Raw genomic sequence first — 24,801 nt, 5'->3', positions numbered from 1 at the left:
CAAGTTGATTATATTTCTTGTCGAGTCTTGTAGCGTGACACAGCCCCACTCAGCAACTAAATACGCCTCAGCTGTTGAATATGTATGAGCCACAGTACAAGGTAGTAAATTGCATGTTCCTTTGATTGCTGACTTTTAATTATTAACAAGCAAGTCACAGGGAAAAAGCAGCTGTGAAATAAATAAAAGAAAAAGAAAACACACAAAAGTGAGTTTTGAAAATGTAACAACAGACCTGGTGTCTCTCCTCGTCTAGCAGACACGACTAACTGTCCGTAACTCGCTTCGTTTGATCTTTGAAAAACTTCCCGCGGTGGTAATTGGATATTTAAAGGTTGCACTCTCAACAGAACAAAGCAACAGTTCAGTACTGGTTAGGTACAGCAGACAACGAAAAAAATGATAATAGCTTGTGAACATTATTGAAAATGTTATGTAAATAACAATTCTAGCAGCAAAACCACATGCTCTAAAACACAAATCAAAATTTCACTAGCTGAATGAACAATAATACATCTGGTTTAAATGGCATAGACATTTGAGGGGAAACTCTATTGTTCATCTGAGCATGCAGGTTTGCTAGATCGGTGGTAAAATGAAAATGTACTCACCCTCAAGGTCATCCAAGATTTAGAACGAGTTTATTTCTTCATGGGAACAGATTCCATCACTTGCTCATCAATGGATCCTCTGCAGTGAATGGGTGCCGTCAGAATGAAAGTCCAATCAGCTGATCAAAACATCACAATAATGCACACTCCAGTCCTTCAATTAGTTTCTTGTTAAAGGAAGAGCTGTTTGTTTAGAAGGTTTTTTTTTTTTTTTTTCACTGGATGAAACAATATTATGGATAGAGGACTCATATTTTAGCCATATCACTGTAAAGCAGCATAGAGACTGAGTTTCAACATAAAGAATGCTATTCATGTATAGATTCATATAATCAGGGTCTTTAGAGGTGTTATGAGTTACCGTGTTCACATGTGACCCTGGACCACAAAACCATTTTTTTTTTTAAATTGAGATTTATACATCACATGAAAGCTGAATAAATAAACATTTCACTTATGTATGGTTTTGTTGGGATAGGACGATATTTGGCCGAGATACAACTATTTGAAAATCTGGAATCTGAGGGTGCCAAAAAAATAAATAAAAATAAAAAATCAGAATATTGAGAAAAATCGCCTATAAAGTTGTCCAAATGAAGTCCTTAGCAATGCATATTACTAATCAAAAATAAAGTTTTGATATATTTATGGAAGGAAATTTACAAAATATCTTCATGGAATGGAACATGATCTTTAATTAATTTCCTAATGATTTTTGGAATAAAAGAAAAGTCGATCATTTTGACCCATACAATGTATTGTTGTCTATTGCTACAAATATACCTGGTGCTACTTGTTTTGTGCTCCAGGGTCACACACACACACACACATATATATATGTGTGTGACCCTGGAGCACAAAACAAGTAGCACCAGGTATATTTGTAGCAATATATAAACAAGTATATATATGTAATATGCCACTACTGCTGAGAAAACAGACAAACTTGTTGAAATTGTCCAGTGCATTTCTGGTTATATAGAACAGGTTAAGTAAAATCACTCAATGAGACATATTAGAATGAATTCTGAAGGATCACGTGGCACTGAAGACTGGAGTAATGATGCTGAAAATTTTGCTTTATAACATAGGAATAAATTAAATTTGAAAATATATACAGTTATTTTATTTTTCTAATAATATTTCACAATATTACTGTTTTTACTGTATTTTTGATCAAACAAATGCAGCTTCAGAAACACTGAAAACTGACCCCAAACTTTTGAACTCTAGTGAATGTACAGTAAAAATAAAATTAATACAGCAATTACATAAAATGCATCATGACATTGACTCCCATTCTATTAGGAGATATCAGCAGCGTTTGGAAAGACATCAAAGAGGAAAAACAGGGTCCGAGCTTAAACCGATATCCTGAGCCTTATCTTGCTCACTGCACCTCAAACTCACCTTTTCAAAAATGCTGATTAAATATTTTGATGCAAAAACACATTTAAGCTGATTAGAGATTAGTGCCTCTCCATAAAAGACATCAGATAGGGCGGAGGCGATAGTTGGTGATGAGTGATGGATGAAGTGTGTGCGTGAGAGAAAGAAAGTGACTGAGAGCGAAAGGGAGATGGGTTGATGCTGAGGGTGGTTTTGAAATTCATAAGCCCCAGAGAAAGAGGAGGATTGGCAGAGAGGAAAGCTGTATGTCAGCTTAAAAATGCACATGATGCACTTCCCACATCAACAACTGCTCTCATACAGCCTTGATCAAATGATTTTACAGAGCAAACCATAAAAAAAAAGGGATACTTTAGCCACACAATGATATATTATGCACACATAAATATATACATATACACATGTATGTGTATATATATATATATATATATATATATATACACACACGTATATATACAGGTGCATCTCAATAAATTAGAATGTCGTGGAAAAGTTCATTTATTTCAGTAATTTAACTCAAATTGTGAAACTCGTGTATTAAATAAATTCAATGCACACAGACTGGTCTTTGGTTCTTTTAATTGTGATGATTTTGGCTCACATTTAACAAAAACCCACCAATTCACTATCTCAGCAAATTAGAATACTTCATAAGACCAATAAAAAAATAAATAAATTTAAAAAAAAAAACATTTTTAGTGAATTGTTGGCCTTCTGGAAAGTATGTTCATTTACTGTATATGTACTCAATACTTGGTAGGGGCTACTTTTGCTTTAATTACTGCCTCAATTCGGCATGGCATGGAGGTTTGTGGCACTGCTCAGGTGGTATGGAAGCCCAGGTTTCTTTGACAGTGGCCTTCAGCTCATCTGCATTGTTGGGTCTGGTGTCTCTCATCTTCCTCTTGACAATACCCCATAGATTCTCTATGGGGTTCAGGTCAGGCGAGTTTGCTGGCCAGTCAAGCACAGTAACACTATGGTCATTGAACCAGCTTTTGGTACCTTTGGCAGTGTGGGCAGGTGCCAAGTCCTGCTGGAAAATGGAATCAGCATCTCCATAAAGCTTGTCAGCAGAAGGAAGCATGGAGTGCTCTAAAATTTCCTGGTAGATGGCTGCATTGACTGTGGACTTCAGAAAACACAGTGGACCAACACCAGCAGATGACATGGCAGCCCAAATCATCACTGACTGTGGAAACTTCACACTGGACTTCAAGCAACATGGATTCTGTGCCTCTCCACTCTTCCTCCAGACTCTGGGACCTTGATTTCCAAATGAAATGTAAAATTTACTTTCATCTGAAAAGAGGACTTTGGACCACTGAGCAGCAGTCCAGTTCTTTTTCTCCACAGCCCAGGTGAGATGCTTCTGACATTGTCTCTGGTTCAGAAGTGGCTTGGTAGCCCTTTTCCTGAAGACATCTGAGCGTGGTGACTCTTGATGCACTGACTCCAGCTTCAGTTCACTCCTTGTGAAGCTCTCACAAGTGTTTGAATCAGCTCTGCTTGACTGTATTATCAAGCTTGCAGTCATCCCTGTTGCTTGTGCACCTTTTCCTACCCAAATTCTTCCAGTCAACTTTGCATTTACTATGCTTTGATACAGCACTCTGTAAACAGCCACACCTTTCACTAATGACCCTCTGTGACTTACCCTCTTTGTGGAGGGCGTCAATGTTCATCTTCTGGATCATTGCCAAGTCAGCAGTCTTCCCCATTATTGTGGTTTCAAAGAACAAGATATACCCGGAATTTATACTGTAGAGATGGTCATTTATTGAAACTCAAATGTAAATATTCTAATATTTTGAGATTTTTTTTTTAATTTTTAGAACACATTTTTTAAAACTAATAGAACACAGCAAATGACAATCAAATTAAAAACGGTACAACAAATCTATCATTCCATTGTAATTGGCTATGAATACAAAATCAAGTGATATAGCATATATAAAGTAACCTTAGTATTTTAAAGAGGTTTGAAGGTTGAATTATATTAGCATAATAAGTACTCCTACCATTTATTTATTTTTTCTTCTCCGGGAATTTTGCAATTAAACAATTTCTAAAAAAAAAAAAAAAGGAAAAAAAAAGTTACATTATAGTATACACTATTATACTATATTATATATATTATGATCAGTCTCTGTATGGAGAAAATATACAATTATATACAGTTTCTGCATAAGATTGTTGCTTACAGAAAACACGGAACATACCTGTATTTGCAAGGGACACTGGCATTTACCAGTACTGCATGAGTTAACCGGGTTAACCTAATCCACAGTTCTTTATGTCTCAGTTTCTGACCTCAGCTCAAGTCACCTAGCAAAGAAAACAGACACATTTACGGGTACCCAGCAGCTCGTCTGAAGGCAAAGGTTGAGGGAGTCCCTCCTGCTGCAGCAATTTCATTTTAAAGCAGCTCTTTCCTCACATGAAAGAGAAAATCACAGGTTTCATTTCTTTAATTTGCATTTTTTTCACTCCCCAAACCATTTTTAATCACTCCCTTGTGCGCACGATAATTAATGTATTCATTCAGCGACACCCCCTCATCCTGTCCTCTCCTCACCTTCCCTTGCAAGTTTTTCTTGCATTTCTGCTCTCAGTGGCCTTGCGTCGTGGGCGGAGCGAAAGAGTTCATCGTCCGCCGCTCTCAATTACTTGAGCACAGACAGACCACTGATAGTTTTCACGCTTCTGAAGTTTTCCAGTTACCTGAAAGAACCCCCTAAATAAATAGTAGACACCCTCAGATCTGTGGATGATTTCTATTACAGTAAACGAAATTAATCACAGCATGACAATCACAATCCTTCGAGTCGGCCCTCCCCAACTCTTTCCTCCTGTTTATTTTCCTCATATCTTGCTTTATTCTGTGTATGCAAGCTATTGGATGCGGAAAAAATAGTTTAAATAGTGGTGATTTGACAACCTTGACCTGATAGATAAAACTACAGAATATTCAGACCGGCACACAATGTATTTGCATTATACATCATAAACACAAGAAACGGATGGCACTGCGTGCACATGAAACATGAAGAAATATACTGTCACCTGTATACATCCATCTTCCAACAGCACAAACTGTAGCCTGCCAGTTTCTTAAAATTATTTTGAACACACGTAATGAACAAAGTAATGCATTTACAATTGAAACTAAGCAGGCAAGCAAGCCATAGGGGTTTCAAGTAGAAATGAAAAGCTAACACAACTGCAAAAAGAAAGCAACCGTGTTTAATACCTGGTTGTGAAATGATTTATGGAACAGTGGCAAAGAGCTTATTTTTTAAACTTGAAATATTTCTTTAAGTGCTGGTAAATGAGTCATACTAATGTATTATGGTTGTACTTTTAATTGTAGTTAATGCTTGTTTGTGGGGTTTGCATGCTATTTTTCCAAATTTGGTGTTTTTTGTTGGTTTGTAAAGATGCAACAAAATTATTAAAAGCTGTATATGACTATATTGGCAATAAAACTGTCAGCAAAAAAAAAAATAAATAAAATAAAAAATGTTAGTGGCACTTACCTGCTTTAACTGCCATGATGTTGGAGTGGTTGCTAGGTGGTTGCCAGGGTTTTGGAGTGGTTTCTAGAGAACTGCAACCCAAAATTGTTGTGAGTTTGGGACAAACATGGGATTGTCGTCAGGGTAGGCACAATATTGAATATGAAGCAAAAAACAAAACAAACAAACACCAAAGTACAGATTAGATATTTGAATATGACATTTAAATATCAACTTAAATATGTCATCTACTCTGATTATGGGCCATTGAACAACTGAAACTAACACAAATTCAAAATAAGAATATACAAATGTAACTCGAAATGAAATAATATTAAATAAAATTAGTCATCAAGGCAAGATTTATTGAAATAATTTAGTTAAACAATGTATTACAGTAACTAAAACTGAAATAAAAAAAAATAAAAATAGCAATGCTATATAGCATATACACATATACATATCTCAATAGAGTTGATGACATGGGTTGCTGAAACAAATGAACATTTTAATGGGACAGTTCACCCAAAAATGAAAATTCTGTCATCTTTTACTCCCTGTTACATTGTTACAAACTGGAACACAAAAGTAGATCTTTTAAAGAATGTTTGTAATCAAACAGTTTTGGGTCCCATTAACTTCTACATTTTTTAAGTCCATTCCATTGAAAGCAACGGGACTCCAAACTCTTAACAACATTCTTAAAAATCTCTTATTTTGTGTTACACAGAAAAAAAGTCAGTCATACAGGTTTGGACTGACATGAGGGTGAGTAAAAGTTGTCAGCATTTTCATTTTTGTGTGGACTATCCCTTTAGCATCAAAAATGACACAATTAAGCCTGAAAAGCAGTATGCATCACTACTCTTTATCACCAGCATCTCTGAATCAGCATCCCTTCATTCTCTGAAACACTCGTGTGTGTGTGTGTGTGTGTGGGAAGGCAGTTATGGGTAATAATCTTTCTTACAGCAGGCAGTGGCACGCCGCCTCTCCAGCGCAACAAAACCCTCTCATCAACCCAATCACACGGGTCCTCCAGCGAGACCCCAGAGCGCTCAACGCTGCCCTGCAAATGATGAGGTGCGCGGCCCGCAGAGGAGGACTCTCTCCTCTCCGCTTCCACAATCACTGCCTACACTCCTCCTCCCTGATTACCAGCCGTTTCTCCTCCACCCTCCTCTTCCATGAGGAGAAGGCAGGAATTCTGCTTATAGCTCTCCTAGCTGTCAGTGTGTGTGTGTGTGTATACTATATATGTGTATATGTGTGAACATGCAAATGTGTGACTGTTCTTTATCCCGAGTATGACGGCACATGTGTTTGCTAATGGGGTTTAATGAAATGCAGATCAGAGTCAATCAATGACAGTGCACAGCTTATGCTTCGGTCTCATGAAATGATCAATAGATGCAACACAATGAGACCTACAAAGGGTCATATCATAATTTGTAAAAACATAATTTAGGGTTTCATGACCATATTTTACGCTCTCTCTCTCTCTGACGTGTTCAACATGTCTTTAAAACCCCAAAGGGTCAACTACTAATAGTTGACAAAGAATATTATAGAGAATCAGACAGATTAACTACTATAAACAAACAAACAAACAATAAATAAATAAAATATACATATACCTGTAAATAATATCAAAAGTTTAGGGTTGATAAGATTTTTGAATGTTAAAAAAACAAAAAACAAAAAAAATAATTTTGTGAGATGTTCCTACATATAAAAATTAATTCAGTCTTCAGTGTCACATGATCCTTCAGAAATCATTCTAATTTGATTTGCTGGTTTAAAATAATAATGATAATAATAATAATAATAATAATAATAATAATAATAATAATAATAATAATAATAATAATGATTTCTTGCTGAAAATAACTATTTCTAAATAAATAAATACTTTATTTAAAAATAAATTAATTAATTAATTATAAAAAATTAAATAAAAAAAGATTTAGCCCAAAACTGTGAAAGGTACTGAAACACATTTAACTATCTGAAATTTAGTGTTCATCATCAGCTTCACACTGCTCTAAATCACACATCAAACGTTCAGCTGGCCTCATAAAAAAGTCAAACATTCCTGCAAAACCATTTAATGACTGCCCAGTAAACAATCCAAAGCCAACGCAACATGGGTGTTTGAAAACAGCATTATCCAAGCACCACTTGCAAAAGTTTAAGGGGAATGAACGAGTGTGTGAATTTGATGAAAAGGTGAGAGGGAGGAGTGTGAACTACAGGTGCAGAACGAGAGGAGAGCGGCGTGACTGAAAATTTTCTGTTAACTATTTTTGTATAATGATGATGAATTGGCCATTGTCCCTGTAATTTTCATGTCTCTTGCATGATAGAATAATTTCAACTCAAATCAATATTTTATTTACACTACTATTTAGGGCCAGTTAAGCTTAAAAAGGTTGAATAAATTTATTTTACTACAAATGCATGAAAATAATGTTATTTGGTATTAAAAAAAAAAAAAAAAAAAAAGCACCAAACTTTTGGTTGACCGTGTACATCATCCTGTCATTATCACAAGATAAGGATACAAAAGGAAAAAAATAAAGAAAAATAAAGAAAGAAATACTCTACAAATAAATGTTCGTATCTCATCTGATTATTTTGTCTTTTAATTTTAACCTTAATGGATGCCGAAAGATCATATTGATATAGCAATAAATAAAAGTATGATCAACAATTTGTGTACTTTTGAAGCAATTAATCTGACCACGTCGTTTTATAATCAGTGTTATTTCAGTATGAATATAGTTTTATTATTTTTATTACTATTACATATTTTATTAATATTTTGAATTAGCTTTTATTTAGATTTTTATTTTAAAGTTCAAATCGTTTTGTTTTGTGTGTCTATATTTATTTCATAATGCTTTATAATGGTTTTAGCTTTTTTTAGTAATCAGTGCAAAAAACAGATTCAATACTTAAAAAAAAAAAGGCTAAAACATCACAAGTAATATTTTAAAATGGATACATCTGCCACATTTGAAAACATTAGAGTAATAAGGCAAATTTGTGATTTTCGGCAACCCTAAACAACTAAACAGTTTTTTTTTTTTTTTCTTGCATTCGTGCCAAACAGCAACCTCTTTATTATTAAGCTCCTTATCTTTACTTGTTTGTACTTCAACATTCTGAACATACATAACAAATCAGTGCTGCCCACCCCTTATCTGCACAAATATGTAGAATACAGTTGCAGAATCAGCACCAATTGACATTCTTACTGTCATACAGTATACACATCGTAGCTACCAAGCTATACAGTTTCACCTTGGCCTAGTTTCGGCCTACAGCTCTTTTTCTCAAATACCTTTATATGCTTAGAAATCAGAAAATCAGAGTGAGAGAGAGACAAATAGTAAAAAAAGACACACAAAGACAGGCTAAGAGGCACTCAAACTGAAAGAAGAAAAGGAATCGTTGAAAATAAGAATACATATGAGAAATGAGACACCCACTCATACATAGGGGAACATAGCGGATGAATTAATCTCCCTACGTACACAAAAGCAATAACATTTGCTGCACCAATTCAAACAATTATCACCAAGTGAAGAACAGACACTGAATGAATAAATACATGAGCTGTGAGAATTGTCACAAGTTGTTCAATGTACCTTAAACAATCACATTAGAGTCCTCCTGATTTCTTTTTCTCCAGCGCCATATGTTTCCACATCCCAACTCGGCTGAACCTGAAGATAAACCCACTGCTTCCTCTACTGATGTGTATCTCTCTTTCATTTGATGTGACAGTGAATGGCCCGTGACAGCAGAGGTCAGCTTTTAGTGTATGTTGCCATGGCATTTCCGATGCATCTTGACGGATTGTTGGGTTCGTGGGTGAGGAAAGCTCTCCGAGGTCCATCAGCTCATACAAACTTCAGACAGCATAGGAGCACAACTAAATATCTTTAGACTCCACTGTACTACTTAAAAGTTTGGAATAATTAAGATTTTGTTTTTTGTTTTTTTTTGACTGCAAATATTTGACCAAAAATACAGCAAAAACTGTAATTTTGTGAAATATTATTACAAACTGACAGAACCATTTTATTTTTGAAATTATTTTAAAATGTAATTTATTCCTGTGATCAAAGCTGAATTTTCAGCATCATTACTCCAGTCTTCACTGTCACATGATCCTTCAGAAATCATTCTAATATGCTGATTTGCTGCTCGTTATTAAAAAAAAAAAAAAGATTCTTATTATTATCATGTTTTCAGGATTCTTTGTTGAATAGAAAGTTCAAAAGAACAGCCTTTATTTGAAAAAAATTAATATTTGTAACATTATAAATCTCTCTACTGTCACTTTTGATTAATTTAATGTGTCTTTGTGTGAATACTAACCCTTAAAATTTCAACTGTAGTGTATCTCAGTTTCCACAAAAATATGAAGCAGAACAACACTTTTCAACACTGATGACGATTACTGGAGTAACGATGCTGAAAATTCAAGAATAACTTATATTTTAAAATATATTCAAATAGAAAACAGTCATTTTAAATTGTACTATTATTTCACAATATTACTGTTTTTACAGTATTTTAATCAAATAAATGCAGACAAAAAAAAAAAAAAAGTCAATTATTTCAAACTTTTGACCAGTAGTATATATTAACATCAACCTATAGAGACCTTCTCACAGGGAGTCATTTACTAAATTAGTTCCTTCTCCAGGTCCAAAACTCGACCTGGCGGCTGGTGGTCTCTCCTGAGGAATGCTGAGAACAAAAGGCTGAGAAAAAAAAAAAAAAAGAAAAGTACTCTACTCTAAATCCATCCCCACTTTGGACTGCAATTAACAGTGTAATTAGAAACCCAGCAGTGGTTTTGTCCGTGTTGTGTGGTGCCAGTCTCTGTGGAAATCTGCAAACAGTGCGCGTTTGTGCTCCAGGGGTGGGAGATGCAGGTGTGTGTTTGTTTGTGACTGATGAGACGGAGGAAATGTGCTGAGGAGAATCCTGCGGGCTGCTGCTGTATCAGTTCTGAACACTCTGACCTCGTGAAGATCATATGCTGAGCACTTTCCTCATTATTATAATCAGGGTTCAAAAATTACCTCACAATGACAGGAAAAACTGGCTCGCCAGTCGGCAGGCAACTTCGTTTGACACTTAGAAAAAACACAAAAATCTAAATAATATCGAGTCATAAGCAGTTAGAATGGCGTATACACAAACAAAATAGAAATAAAATATTTGAGAAAATTATGAACTATTGGGGAGAAAAAAATACTAAATAAATAATTAAATACAAATATGTTTATGACCCTGATTTTAAAATAATTTTAACAATTACAAAATTTTATAATTATTTTGTATACAATAACTGATCCAAAACATCATTTTTAGATATCATAGTCATCTGAGAATGGCATAGATATTTTTGTGAATAAGAAGGAAATTATCAAGCAAAATTTAACACGCATTCTTTCCTCTTCATTCTGCCACACTAGTGATAAAAAGCTTCCTGTTTTTGTCAGGAAGTGCGAAAGAGAAATACAGTATGAAATTGCCCAAAGCGTTCATTTTACTCGGACTAAAATCACTTGAATGCACATCACATCATAATTATAACTTCCGAACTCATAATTAGGAACTTCCCCGGAGAAGTTGAAGGCAGCATGAGTGTTGAATCTCTCACACACTTCTCGTAAGGAGTGTTAATTGTCGGTGTGTGAGCGACTGTTACCGGAGCTGCTGGTCATGAAGAGCGTTTCAAATCATTGCATATAAGGATCCAGTTGAGTCAGGATGCAATCTTAGAAGACAGCTGCCTATGGACTATGTCACTAGGGTTTGAAACACAGCCTACATAAGTTTCTAAACAAATTGAGACACACATTCTGACAAAATGATAGGTAAAAAAATTGGTGTAGTAAAACAATTGTCATTAACAAATTGCTAGTAAACTTCACAAATGATTACAAAGAAACAAGTAGTAACACACCGAATCAATTTAAATTTGCTGAAAATGTACTCACTCTCAGGCCGTTCATAATTTAGCGTTGCATCACTTGCTCACCAATTGATCCTCTGCAGTGAATGGGTGCCGTCAGAATGAGAGTCAGAACAGCTGATAAAAACATCACAATAATCCACAAGTAATCCACACCACTTCAGTTCATCAGTTAATGTCTTGAGAAGTGAAAAGCTGCATGTTTGTAATAAACAAATCAATCATTAAAACATTTCTAACTTCAAACCTTTGCTTCTTGATAAAATATGACTCCATAATCCAAAATAACAGTTGAAAAAGTCCATTATTGTCCTCCTACATCAAACTGATTTAAAACCATTTGGTCTCTTTTAGCTGGTAAACAGTGCATATTTCTCCCCTGATTCAGACGAGACACCTTTTTCACTGGAGAAAGCAATATTATTTTAGTATTTTAGCCCGAAGCAAAGTTTTGAAGTTAAAAACATCTTAATGATGGATTTGTTTCTTATGAGCACACATCTTTTTGCTTCTCAAAACATTAATTGATAGACTGAGAGTGGTGTGGATTATTGTGATGTTTATATCAGCTGTTTGTACTCTCTTTCTGACGGCACCCATTCACTGCAGAGGATCCATTGATAAGTAAATGAGTAAATTAGTAAATTATGCTAAATTTCTCCAATTTCTATAATGCAGTTCTGCTAATATCACATCAGCTTTACATAATCTTCACAAACATGTCTCAACTCTGAATTTTTCAAATTCATATCATAACTTAATCTCCAAAGCGTGACCGTTTTCTCAACCATTTTAAAAAATGCCAATATTTTCATAATTGAGGGCACCTGCTATTATTACACAGAGCTTTTCTTTCTTTTGTCTCGATTTGGGGAGCTCTTTTTGGCCTTTAATAACAGAACACAGTGCCACCTTTAACCAAATGCTTGGGAAAAGGTCAGTTGAGTAGCGTCCCTAAATGATTAGTGCATAAATGGACAACTATGGCATTTCAGACCCCAACTCCATCTGCTCGACTATTAAACCCTCAGCATTACACGCCAAACGCTTGTGGCTTCTTCATATTATCAGCAGGAAGGGCGAGTTCAAGGACACACGGCAAAAATACAAACTAGCATCGGCAGACGGCTCAAACGTCACAACAAAATACGACGTGATCAGATTAGCTTGTGTTTCATAATACACACATCAGCGCTGTGATCTTTGAATAATCAGAAAGTGAAAAGTGACACTTGATGTGAGTGCTGATGTCACAATAGCTCTGCAGACACATCAAAATACAATCTGCAGCTAGAAGAGAAGGTTTCTTTGCAAACTTTAAGCTGTCTTGGCAAAAACGTCAGCTTGGTGATCAAGGGGGATCAAAAAGGAAAAAGAGGAAGAGGCTTTTAAGAGCAGGGACAATAGCTGGAGCTCCATTGAAGGTTTGGTGGATCTTGATGGTTGGAGTCTTAACTCTAACTAGGCCATTACAGGGCAGAACAAAATAGAAACAGAAACGGACAGGATGTGGCTTATAAATTTGGAATTGGCTGCTGCCAGTAATGCATGTTTGGTTTGATTGAGGTTTTCATCTTGTATCTGAATCCAAAATTATTTTATGCATCTCAATTTCAACATTTTATCTATTTATTCATTGCAGTGTTGGACACAGCATGCATGTAAATTTAGTTTTAGTCAGTGTAGAAGAACTTGACTGGTCAGCAGAAAGCAAAGTCCTAATCCCAGCTGAATGCAGACCTTGAGCCAAAAACTCATCACCAAACACCATGTACATATGGGTACAGTCATTTTATTCACTAGCAAAAGAGATGGAAATACAATTTTTAAATACATGAATTGTGTCTCCATAATTGGTGCCACAGTTTTTGAAGTGCCTTTTTTCTGTTCTAGAGAAGGGGTTGTTTCAATACCTTTGTCCATATAGTGTATGTACAAGTCATTGGTGTTTGGTGACGAGTTTTTGGCTCAAGGTCTGCATTTAAAGTCACACCAGAGGTGTTCATATATGTATATATGCAATGTTATAATATTATATTTACATTATATTGTAACAGGTCTGGGAAGTGAGAGCAAGGACTCCATGTATCATTTTATGACCATTGTCTTGTGTTACAGATATGTTTCCTGGCAAAAAAAAAAAAAAAACGTAGACATACTAAAAACGTAACTAATACGGATATAACATTTTGTTTCTATGACAACTGAATTATTTAGTTGTTTTTTTGTGTTTTTTTTTGGCTAGCACATTTGTGCTGCGGGTCATTGTGACACAGCTTCATATGCAAGATGAGTCAGTCTCCGTCCATCAATAAAAACACACCAACCCGATGCCCCATTGTGATTTTGTTCCACATATTTCTGTTATGAAGGCCTAATGAGAAGAATATTTGCCACATGGAGTTCTAGAAAATTACTTTAGGCATGCCAGATAAGCATCTGAATGTAAATTTACAGACGGTAAAATGGTCACTATACAGATGTTTTCTTTAGTCGTCGGCAGTCTCAAATAGAGCACATCATTTAAATCTGCAGGAGTAACATTATCATTCATTTCAGCTGAAAACAAGCAATGCTTTGTGTTACAATTTCTAATAAGGTCGTCAACTGACTTTTTCAATTGCCAAAGCCAATTTCATTCACATTAAATTGATGAGTGCTAAGTTATAGGCAAGATAATATATGCAAGGTAAGAATACATAGAATAACAGTAAGAAGTTTATTACATTTTGTCAAGCCAACAAACTGAAAAGAACAGACAGTAATTATGTTTGCATTCTCAGTGAGTAGTGTCTCCCAAAAAACAGAAGGAAGGAAGGAGGAAAGAAAGAAAGAAAGAAAGAAAGAAAGAAAGAAAGAAAGAAAGACAAAGTTACATAAAATCCAGCACAGACAGAGTTATTACAGTGACTAATTGTGCAATATTAGCATCATGTTGCTGCAACAATAATATTCATCTTCATTTCCATTATAGAAGTACTTATTTAAAGCACCACAAATGTGCCGTGTAAACACTGCGGTTTATTACTGTTTGAAGGAAGCTTTGTGTTAAAAATACTCCATTAATCCTGAATTTCATCATAAAATGCAGAATTTCCACTTTCATTCATATTTAATTCTATATATTCGCTCAAATACATTAATTAGAATGGAAAGTATTAAAAAATTACTGTTTTGATAACAAAACAAGGAACAAGCCTCAAGCAAATCATGAAAAATATTCAACATTAAACAAATCAGATTGCATAAATAGTACTGTTTAAAAGTGCGAAACTCAACAGTCACACATTACCAAACCAATCGAACAAAAGTTTTCTTGGCCATTAAGAGTTTTTTAAAAACAAAAAACAAACAAAAAACACCACGTGTGTATGAAATATATGTAATGCGTCCTTTTACGGTCAAGCTTGTTTTGTAATTTTCATTTTTCTAAATGATTGTCATTTAGATTCTCATTTCTGTAATAAAAAATATATATTTTTTATTTACAGTTTAATTAAAATCCAGCATAAATGAAAGGCTGTAGAACAAATAATATCATGCTGTTTAATTACTTAAGAAAGAAAGAGACAAAAAAAAAAAAAAAACAATTACACTGTGGATTGAAAATAAATATATATATTAATGGTCCTAAAACAAAAACTCTGGGGGACAATTATATTACATATATAATTAATTTATATATATATATATATATATATATATATATATATATATATATATATATATATATATATATATATATATATATATATATATTTATTTATTTATTTATTTATTTATTTATATACACACACACACACACACAGTAGTGCTGTCAAACGATTAATCGCATCCAAAATAAACAATTTTGTTTACATAATATATATATGTGTATTTATATATACACATAATAAATATGCACAGCACACACACATATATTATGCAAACAAAAACTTTTATTTTGGATGCAGAGTGGCTTAGACTTTTTCTTGTATCACTTAAACAAACTTACCAAAGTATCTCAATATGGACCCTTTTTTGAGTTCCCAAAATAGCAATTCTCTTCCAGTCAAGGCCCAGAGGAAGCAAAAAGGCACCATGTTGTGAAGATATAGAAACCATAGAAGCTTTCCTCCGTCCATATGTATGGGCTCTGGCTTTCTGAAGCTTTCTGAAGTAGTTAAGTGCACTGCATGGGCTGTTTTTGGGGAAATGTGGTCAGACATTAAAGGCCTTCACACTGTTGCTTTTTGACAGAGGCATAGTCGTTAAATTGATTCTTCCAGTCCAGCATGTAAGAATGCCAGCGGTGGAACTGAGACTTCCACTGCAACTCCACTTCATCAATACTTGCTACAACACAAAGAGAGAGAGAGAGAGAGAGAGAGAGAGGCAGGTCAAATTTGAGAAAGAAGGATATTGGATTTATCATAGTGCAAATGAGAAGTGAAGTCATTTAGACCGGAGAAACATTCAGGAGGCCTAAACAGAGCCTGCATGACTGTCTGAGTTTGTGCAGCGGTGCATGCGTGTATTATCGTGATAACAGCCCTAATGAAAAAGTGATAAATTGCTTTACATTTTTCTCATCTTGAAGCCATATACTCAACTTCGATCGAGCAGAACCAAAACCTCAATCAAATATTCAAAGCTCTGCTCAATGTTTTGGCCCGTTTACAATATACACAACCTGACTTTAATACTGGAAACCCAAAATAATGTTGGAAATATTCCCTGATGGTGGATATTTATCTCCAAGGTACATGTTAAAGTCACTAAAAATAATTGTAAGACAAACAAGTTGTACATGTACAATTTTTTTGGTGCATTTTGACAAATTTGTCATTTTGCACTTGAAATGCAATGTTTGTGTTCTGCAGCATGCAACATTTTAGGTGAACTATTCCCTTAAAGACCAACTTCTCTGAGCAGCATACCAACATAATCAATACCCAGAAGAATGACATTGTAAATCGCACAACCTTGCTAATAAAAAACAAAACAAAATCCAAGTTAATAACTAGTTACCTGCTGTACAGTTATTCAAGGAAATTCTATGTTAGAATTCTCTTTGCATAATTTTCTAATCTTATTGCCACAGAGCATTCAGTGCTGCTATTTTAGCTCCCTTTCTTTCAAGCACAAGTGCTATAGTTGAAAGAAAATAGTTGAGAATAGAGAGTCACGGCTTGCATGGCAACAGAATGTCACTTGATCCGTGTCACAGAAAGAGAGCGAGAGAGCAGAACAGGGCTGAATAACCATGTTCTTTATTTAGAATGAAATCAAGTGAGAGAACTTTACAACTTCTCACAATCATGAAAGGCTCCTCATGAGAGAATCACTAGAAAATCAGAGACAAGCACTTTTGTGCTTGGTCTATGAGTCAACAAATTTCTAATTTCTCTTTAATATAAAAAAAAAAAAAAGGACTCAACAAATGAGTCATTCCCTTTATGCAGTAACTTTTCAACTCTGTAACTCTAAACAATAAATAGGGCGATGCTGCAGTTTAAGGAAGCATATCTATAAAAGGGATATCAGACTTTTAGAAATATGCACTTTGATTATTTACACAATGGCAAGAAAACAATCACAGAATCCATTAAAAGTGCAGCTGACTGTTGTTTTCCCTCCAAAATGATGTCACTTCCTGGAAGATGATATCATTAAGAAACTGGCTTTTGTTAGTTAAAGGGATTTTATAAAAGACTGAGAGGATGGAAATTGATTTAGACACAGCAAAAAAATAAAAAAAAAACTGAGCATGAATTAAAATTATTAAATGTTCTGTTCAACATTTTCATTAAACCCATGTCCACTTATTTCTAAAACTGTACCTTCAATATATTATCAGTATTCTACTCTATATCTACAGTATTATATACAGAATTGTGTGAACCACCCAAGTAGTATCCTTCTATATTGGTGGTTTAGTTCTGGTTGCTGGTTCAACCCCTAGAAGCAGTGTGCCACGAGCGATCACCGCTGTGCTCTTGATCAGGACACTTAATCCCAGGATGCTTCGGGGGGATTGTATTTGAAATAAGTTAATGATGTCAACTTGGTTCAGACTCCATAAATCACTGTTTACATTACAGACTAGAGTTTGGTATAAAAGCAGGGGCCAAATGGAGTTTACCATCTCGACTTGACCCCACTCACATGCACTTCAGCAAATCAGCTACTACGACTGGGTGCTGCATCACTAATTAATATTCATGAGTCAAGCTGATAAGATTTCTTCGTTCCTATGCCCTCACTTTAAAAAAATAAAAAATAAAATAAAACCTTGTTTGTACATAAGCATAGCAGTCTCAAAAGAGTAGGCACGTCTGCGAATCCTCCGGGAACGGCTTTGCCGTCACAAGCGCCAGAGAGACTGCACACGGCCCGCAGTGACGATAATTCAATTTGCGCATATGTGCATTTGTATGCGCAGTCACTGGCGCCTGACCTCCAGTACATAAACGAGACAAGGCTTTCTCCTGCAGCTCTCCATGTATTTCTTCACCTAGACTCAAATCAGAATCGATTCATTCCATTTCAGTGTCAAATTCAATTCTGCTCCCTACGGTTGCACTACCTGGAACTCCAATTCCCTTCCGTTTTCTACCACCGATAATACTGACAGCCAGAACTTCAGGAGTTTCTACAATATTGAGCGTCACCTTGCAAAGACCTCCAGAAAGCCGATTAAAAGCATCAGTCTATATTCATTGCTTAAATCAGTAATGACAGCTGTGAAGACAGCCCAAGGTTTACAAGATGATTTTAAGTGTGCCAAAAGCAGTTTAAATATACAAACGCACAAGCGACCGCTTCCAGTACATAATGCCGTGACTTGCTCTCCCACCTTATGTTTAGTAACGCACTTAAAAGCTCACATCTCTCACCACAGGCCTAGAAACAAGCCACAAGCTACATGCTTAGTTGAAAAAGGTTTAAATGAGCGAGGAACAACAGCAGAATGCTCTTCAGTGCAACCAAAAAAAAAAGGTTTTTTCTTTCTCACTTTGGAATTTGATGACACAAAATGGCATATGTTTAGTTGTAGGTGCCTGAATAACTTCAGACTCAATCACTTGTATTCTCTTCAAGAGAGAAGATTCTCTTCAAATAGCATCCATGGTGATCTTTTAGCAAAGTCCTCAGTAACAAATAGAATATCAAACCTACTTCACCTGAAAACACCCTGATGGTGGAATACATGTATAATGGATAAAATGGATGCACGGCCAAGACTGAAGCATTCAAAGCCATTCACGCTGAATTTAAATTGATGGCATTTTTACATAGCAGCATTTCTGCAACATATTTTTCCATTACACGCATCCATGTGACCTTATGAATACATTCTGAACGTGTTTAACAAGTACTTGCTATTCACGGTAGGGACAAAACAGCTTTTGAGGAAAGTGTACATTTCAATCTCAAGCTCCTGGATTCCAGGCCAAATCGTGCTACTCTTGTTATTCATAGTTCGGAATGACAAAATAAAATAAGACATTCACCGTTTTTTTTTTTTCCTGTAAAGCATTTTCATTTAACTCGAGTAACACAGCTCGGTTCATACAAGCTGAAACGTTATTAGTGATGCTTGCTAAGGGAACTTGTCCTACATTTTTATGCTTCGCACATTATGTCCTACTACTTTTCAGACACGAGTTCTACACCTTAAGAATGACAAAATTACAAACATCTCAAAAGACCTCAGCCACCGCAAAGCTATGACCAGCTCAAACAGCAAAGCATGATGCTAGCAACACCAAGATCATAGGTTAGATTCCCAGGGATGGCATGAACTGACAAAGGGTTTATTACGAATGCAATGCAAGTCATTTTGGATAAAACATACTTGCAGCAAAATTTTAGATTATATTTTGCTGCATGTGTTTTTGTGCTGATACAATGATAAAGAAATTTGCAGCAGTGACAGAAATTAACTTTATTATTAAAGGACAATATCTGCCACCTTAAATTGATTGATTGAAAAAAGGGCATTTTTCTATACTTATCAGATGCATGCATCACTTTTATGTAAAATTCCTAACATTCAAATTAAATTCAGTTGGAATAATAATGCAGTGTATGGCTGTTACCAACCCAATGAAATCCAAAACAAATTATCTTTGCATTGCAGAGGTGACACAGAAGTGGCATCAGAAGAAATATAGTGTATTTATGTTGCATTTACAATTACATAAATAATGTTATGAGATTGTCTTTTGATTCAATATTTAAATATGAAATTATTTTGAATTTTAACTTTAATTAAAAGGTACTTTAAATATCAAACTAAAACCACCAGTAGGTGGCAGCAAGTCACTGTCTCAATGAGTGAGCTGAGTGAGTCATTCATTCAACTGATTTGTTCAAACTGCAAAAGGAAAAAAGCAAGTGACTGTCTTTATGAATGGGTCACTGAATTACCAGTTAACCTGATTCGTTCAAAACACATATTCATTCAGTAATGAATCACCACTGTGTACTGCTCGGAGACTCGATTCTGCTTTGGATTTATTTTGAAATTTTTGCTGTCAAAATAAAGGGAAACAAACAATACTGACAACATTGTGTATAAAATGTAACTCACAATGTTAACTTACTGTTTATTTAACTGTTCATTAAAATAAATGGCACATTTGCAATCGTGCTGATACTTGGGAAAAACGCCACTCCGGTTGTGTTATTTTGTGATACAACTACATCATATGATACAAATATATGACTAAAGGTGTGTCCGATTTAATGCAGTGCTGCGCAGACCGATCGGTGCATGACATCAAAGTACTGTGAGAGCAGACGGCTTCTTATGCTTTCGAATTGCTCATGCAACACTTTGTCATACTTTGATCGGTCTGCGCAGCACCGCTTTAAGTCAAATACAACTAAAACCTCATCGGAGATGTCTTACATTATGAGACACCATCTTAAATACACCGTCTTAAATGACTTAAATTGACATGTGAACATGCAAATCCACAAAGAAAGAATAATAAAAATCAATGCTAATTAATTTTAATTTGGTAAAGCATTTAGATAGGTCTAAGCCAAAGTGTCATCTAAAATTTAAGACCGCTCATAAGTAAAAATAAGACTTTTATGGTTTTAAATTTAAAAAAAAATTACCCTGTTAAAGCACCTGCCAAATGAAAAAAAATCAAAATGTAAATAATTGCAGTGCCTTTGAAACACTCAACCACCTCCAGTCCCGCATTAAGCTCCACTAGCTGGCCAGTTCTGCACTACAGGTGTCCTCGAGAGACTAGAAGACGACACATGTGCTGGCCATGCAGAGCCGGAGAGACAAGCAGAAGCGAGTGTGTCATGATTTTCTTTGTTTATGAGGTGTGGGTGGACGGCTGTTCTCATTCTGTGACTCTCACCTGTGACATACTCCAGTTTTGGCAGGAAACTGTCCCAGAACTTGCACTGCTGGGCTCGAAGCATCCGGAGTGTTTGTGACAGGCCAGTGTTAAGCGTGACATACTGCTGATGTTCCAGCATGAATGGCGGCCAATCCGCTCCCTCCACACTCGGATCCCTGAAACGTCAAGCAAGGAAATCAACCAAAAGGTCAGTTTATGTATGGTGCCAAGATACATCAATACATTTGTGCCCCAAAACAACTCAAGCCAAAAAAAATCAATGCAATGACTCAATAGCTACGACGTTTACATGCTCTTGTAAAGAACACCTTGCAGTTCTTTACAACAAGAGGCTTTGAATCCCAGCAAAGTCATCATAACAAGCTATTTAAAGAATCACACTCAATACTTTTCATACGCAAATCAGCCCATTTCAGGAAAAGATTAACTTCAGCGTGTTCTTTTGTGATCTTGTTTACTGATCATGTTCATTGATGTATTAGCATCATGTCGTTCCCCTGCAGCATAAAGAGTGTATGAAGTGTTAATTGAAAGAAACTAAGCTTGCTCACAGCCACAATAAAGGCTGTCTCTGCTTCTCCATAATTTATGCCAAACAAATGAGGATGCTAATCAACACTAGCCTGCCAGCAACACCAAGACTTGCTTTTTTTTTTTTTTTTTACACATTAACTGAAAAAGTGTGAGCAGATGAAAGCCTGTCTCATCAAGATATTATGGATTAAACAACTTCGCCAAATCTGCACTGTTTTATACTTTTCTCATCTATAAATATAAACAATCGCCCCTCAGTGTTTTTAGTAAATATATACAAATGCATAAAATAGTCTTGTAAACACAAATGTGAGTATAATATTCTCTGTATTAAAGAAATTACAGTTCAGACAAAAAAAATGTCATTCCAACACCATACAAAGTTTTTCTTCTGTGAAAAACAAATAGGCAGAATGTTTACACACTGCTTTTTAAATACAGTGAAATTGAAAAATTATGGCAATACTTCAAAAGGGACAAAGAGCGCACCATAAGGGTCATCCATGTTTTGTATGCCACAAGTCATATGATTCTACATGTCACATAATGGTTTTTATGTGTTGAACAAACATTCACACTTCAGTTAGAAGGCATGCAACAACCAACATTGTTTCACATCATTGATGCCAAACCTGGCGCACAAACCACGTGTGAATATATGCAACACAAATGAGATTTGACAGCAACTACAGAGGGCAAGGATTGGAATGAATTACTACTTCTTTTTGTGCTCCACAAATATCACACCTTTAGTTAATCAAAGGGGCAGTACCTTCAAAAGGGCATCTTTGTAACTTATTTACCCCTAAATTGTTCATAGTAGTATATAAAGTTTACACATTACTACTCTAAAGTACTGAGAGGGTTGATAAGGTACAAAGTTGTCCAGAGTAACAAGATGTTGTAAAGGTACCGTTTTTGCACATTGTTTTCTCTCACAGTGCAGTATGTGTTTGAAACTATGTAAATTAAATAGAGTAAATGACAGTATATTCATGTTTGGGCAAATCTGGATAGAAAATAAGCTCATGAAGAAGGTTTGGTGTCAGATTTACACTTACCCACTTCTAGCAAAGTTGCTCCAGTGCTCCATGATCCTCCTGCTCAGAGCTTCCTCCTCCTTTGAGAATCCAAAGGTCTGGTTCAATGGAATCCCAAAAACAAATGGGATCTCATCCCCGTGCATTACACCCATCCACCCAGGCCAGGGGTTGAAGCTGGAGCGATGGTTAAAGAGGAACAATCGGGCACTGCCACCATTCTCGACAAACCTACGGGCAAAATCCAGTAAGGGACATGAGAAATAGCCGTCGCCCACCAACCAGCCTAGGGCCTCTCTGTTTTTTGGCTTGCTCTGCTCATCCGTCCAATCAGTATACTGAAGTACAGCCGCCTCTCTGGCTATGTAACTGAAACCAGGGAGGCCCAAGGATACACCTCCGAGGAACTGGTCTCGATTGATAAGACTCTGGTTATGGATGCCAAATCCAGGTGCGCCATAAACAAGGAAGTATGTCCCTTCATCCCTGTTCAATCCCAAAAGTAGTTCAGTTTTCAGTAAATGCCCCGACTGGATTAAGACACTTGGCATGTCTGCGAGAAATTCTCCATCCACTGTTGGTGGAAAAGGCACACTTATTATCACAGGATCAAGAATGACTTCAAATTGACGATTGACTATCTTCTCAGGTTCAACTGCCCTTAAGCAAGCCTCCATTTCATCAGCAGATGATCCAAGTGGGCAGTTAAGACGCTGAGCCAGAGTCAAGGAACGATTCCAGGCCTGAGCTGGCTCCACTGCCGCCCACACAGCATTGGGACTGCCACTCTGGAGAATTGCGCGGGTGAATAGTCCATGGCTGCCCTGCGAAAGCAAATGGTGTCCCACTGAGCCAGCACCAGCACTCTCCCCAAACAAGGTTACAGAGGATGGATCACCCCCAAATGCAGCAATGTTCCTTGACACCCAGCTGAGAGCCAGGCGCTGGTCAAATAGACCAGCATTACCTTTAATGCTCTCACTTTCTGGTAGAGATAGGAAGCCCAATGCTCCTACTCGGTAGTTCATGGACACCACCACCACTTGTTGTGAATGGCTAAGGAAACGGCCATCGTACACGTCCAGGGATGCGGTACCTGTGGAAAAGCCTCCACCGTAGATCCACACCATAACTGGGACAAAGGGTTTGGCTCGGTTCTGGAGGTCAGTTGAGGGAGTCCAAACATTGAGGTACAGGCAGTCTTCGCTAATTCTGGTGTTGGGATTCCACATCTCAGCTCCAGGGAATCCTGGGTACAATGTATCTGGATTCTGAAAGCATGAATTGGAGTACTGAGTGGCATCTCGTATCCCGTTCCACACCTCAGCAGGCTCTGGTTGTCTGAAGCGAAGCTGGTTCAATGGAGGCTTGGCATAGGGGATCCCAAGGAAGGCTGCCACATACTCCGAACCACCAGGCAAAGGAAGCCTCAGTCCTCTGACTTTGCCTTTGTCAGTGGAGACGATCAGCTCATCTTGCCCTGCTGCCAGTTGTAAGAACAACAGAGCCAGAATTAGCAAAGTAGCTTTGATGTGAATGCCCATCATGATGTCTTCAAGGCTGATAAATAAAACCATAAGAGAGATCAATATACGCTTCATCAATCAAAACATGTCATGTTCTGTTTGGGGTTTCAGAGAACCTAGATCAGCGGTTCTCAATTCCAGTCCTCGCGTACCCCCCCTCTGCATATTTTGCATGTCTCTCTTTGTTAACACAACTGATTCAGATCATCAGCTCGATAGAGGTGAGCTCCGTGAATGAACTGTGTTCCAATTGACATGGTCCCTACACAGTGTCCATTGCTCCCTACCCCCTGAACATGGGAAATCCGTTGAAGTTTACTTCACTTTGGAACATTCATTCACGGATTGGCGCTGCGCCACAGCCTGCAGCGTCTTCACACACAGACAAAACTTACTAGAGAAGCGTGAAGTATGGCATAATATACCATTGTAAATAAATACAATTTAAATTCACGTCTCGCACACTTCAATTTCCTTTGAATGGAACATATACGTTCGCTTCGAACTGGAATCATGGCAGAATATCCTGTGATGCTTACTTCGCAGGGCACTTACAATCGAATAGAACAAACGTCTGAAGCAAAAGAGAAACATACAAGACGTGCAGAGCGGGTGTACTCGAGGGTCTGGAATTGAGAACCGTTGACCTATATCATATTAACAAGTATCAGTCTGCTGTGTTTTGATTAGATCAGAGGAACTTATTTAAAGAATACGAGGTAAAATTAACTGTTAATTTCAAATTAATTATTAATTGTCACTGAAGTCTCTGGGACCCCAAACATAA

General features: G+C 36.4%; 1 protein-coding gene across 4 annotated transcripts in view; it reads right to left on the bottom strand.

Annotated features, from left to right (window-relative positions):
* Positions 1 to 3,970: 3,970 nt before the first annotated feature.
* Positions 3,971 to 24,801, bottom strand: part of LOC131523928 (cholinesterase-like) — a 32,494-nt gene continuing 11,663 nt past the window's right edge. For 2 of the 4 annotated variants that reach the window (XM_058750578.1, XM_058750577.1), the window contains exons 2-4: positions 22,510 to 24,048; positions 20,912 to 21,069; positions 15,341 to 15,875 (exon numbers count right to left, since the gene is read on the bottom strand). In XM_058750578.1, coding sequence (XP_058606561.1) covers positions 15,748 to 15,875; positions 20,912 to 21,069; positions 22,510 to 24,035 — 1,812 coding nt within the window. In that variant the 5' untranslated portion in view covers positions 24,036 to 24,048 and the 3' untranslated portion in view covers positions 15,341 to 15,747. Of the gene's footprint in view, positions 4,090 to 4,243; positions 4,350 to 5,560; positions 5,632 to 15,340; positions 15,876 to 20,911; positions 21,070 to 22,509; positions 24,049 to 24,801 lie in introns of those variants that run through there. The other 2 variants (XR_009266882.1, XM_058750580.1) reach the window with 2 other exon arrangements.

The sequence above is a fragment of the Onychostoma macrolepis genome, chromosome 18, assembly GCF_012432095.1.
Source record: "Onychostoma macrolepis isolate SWU-2019 chromosome 18, ASM1243209v1, whole genome shotgun sequence".
NCBI lineage: Eukaryota > Metazoa > Chordata > Actinopteri > Cypriniformes > Cyprinidae > Onychostoma > Onychostoma macrolepis.
This window is presented reverse-complemented; position numbering and strand designations above follow the sequence as displayed.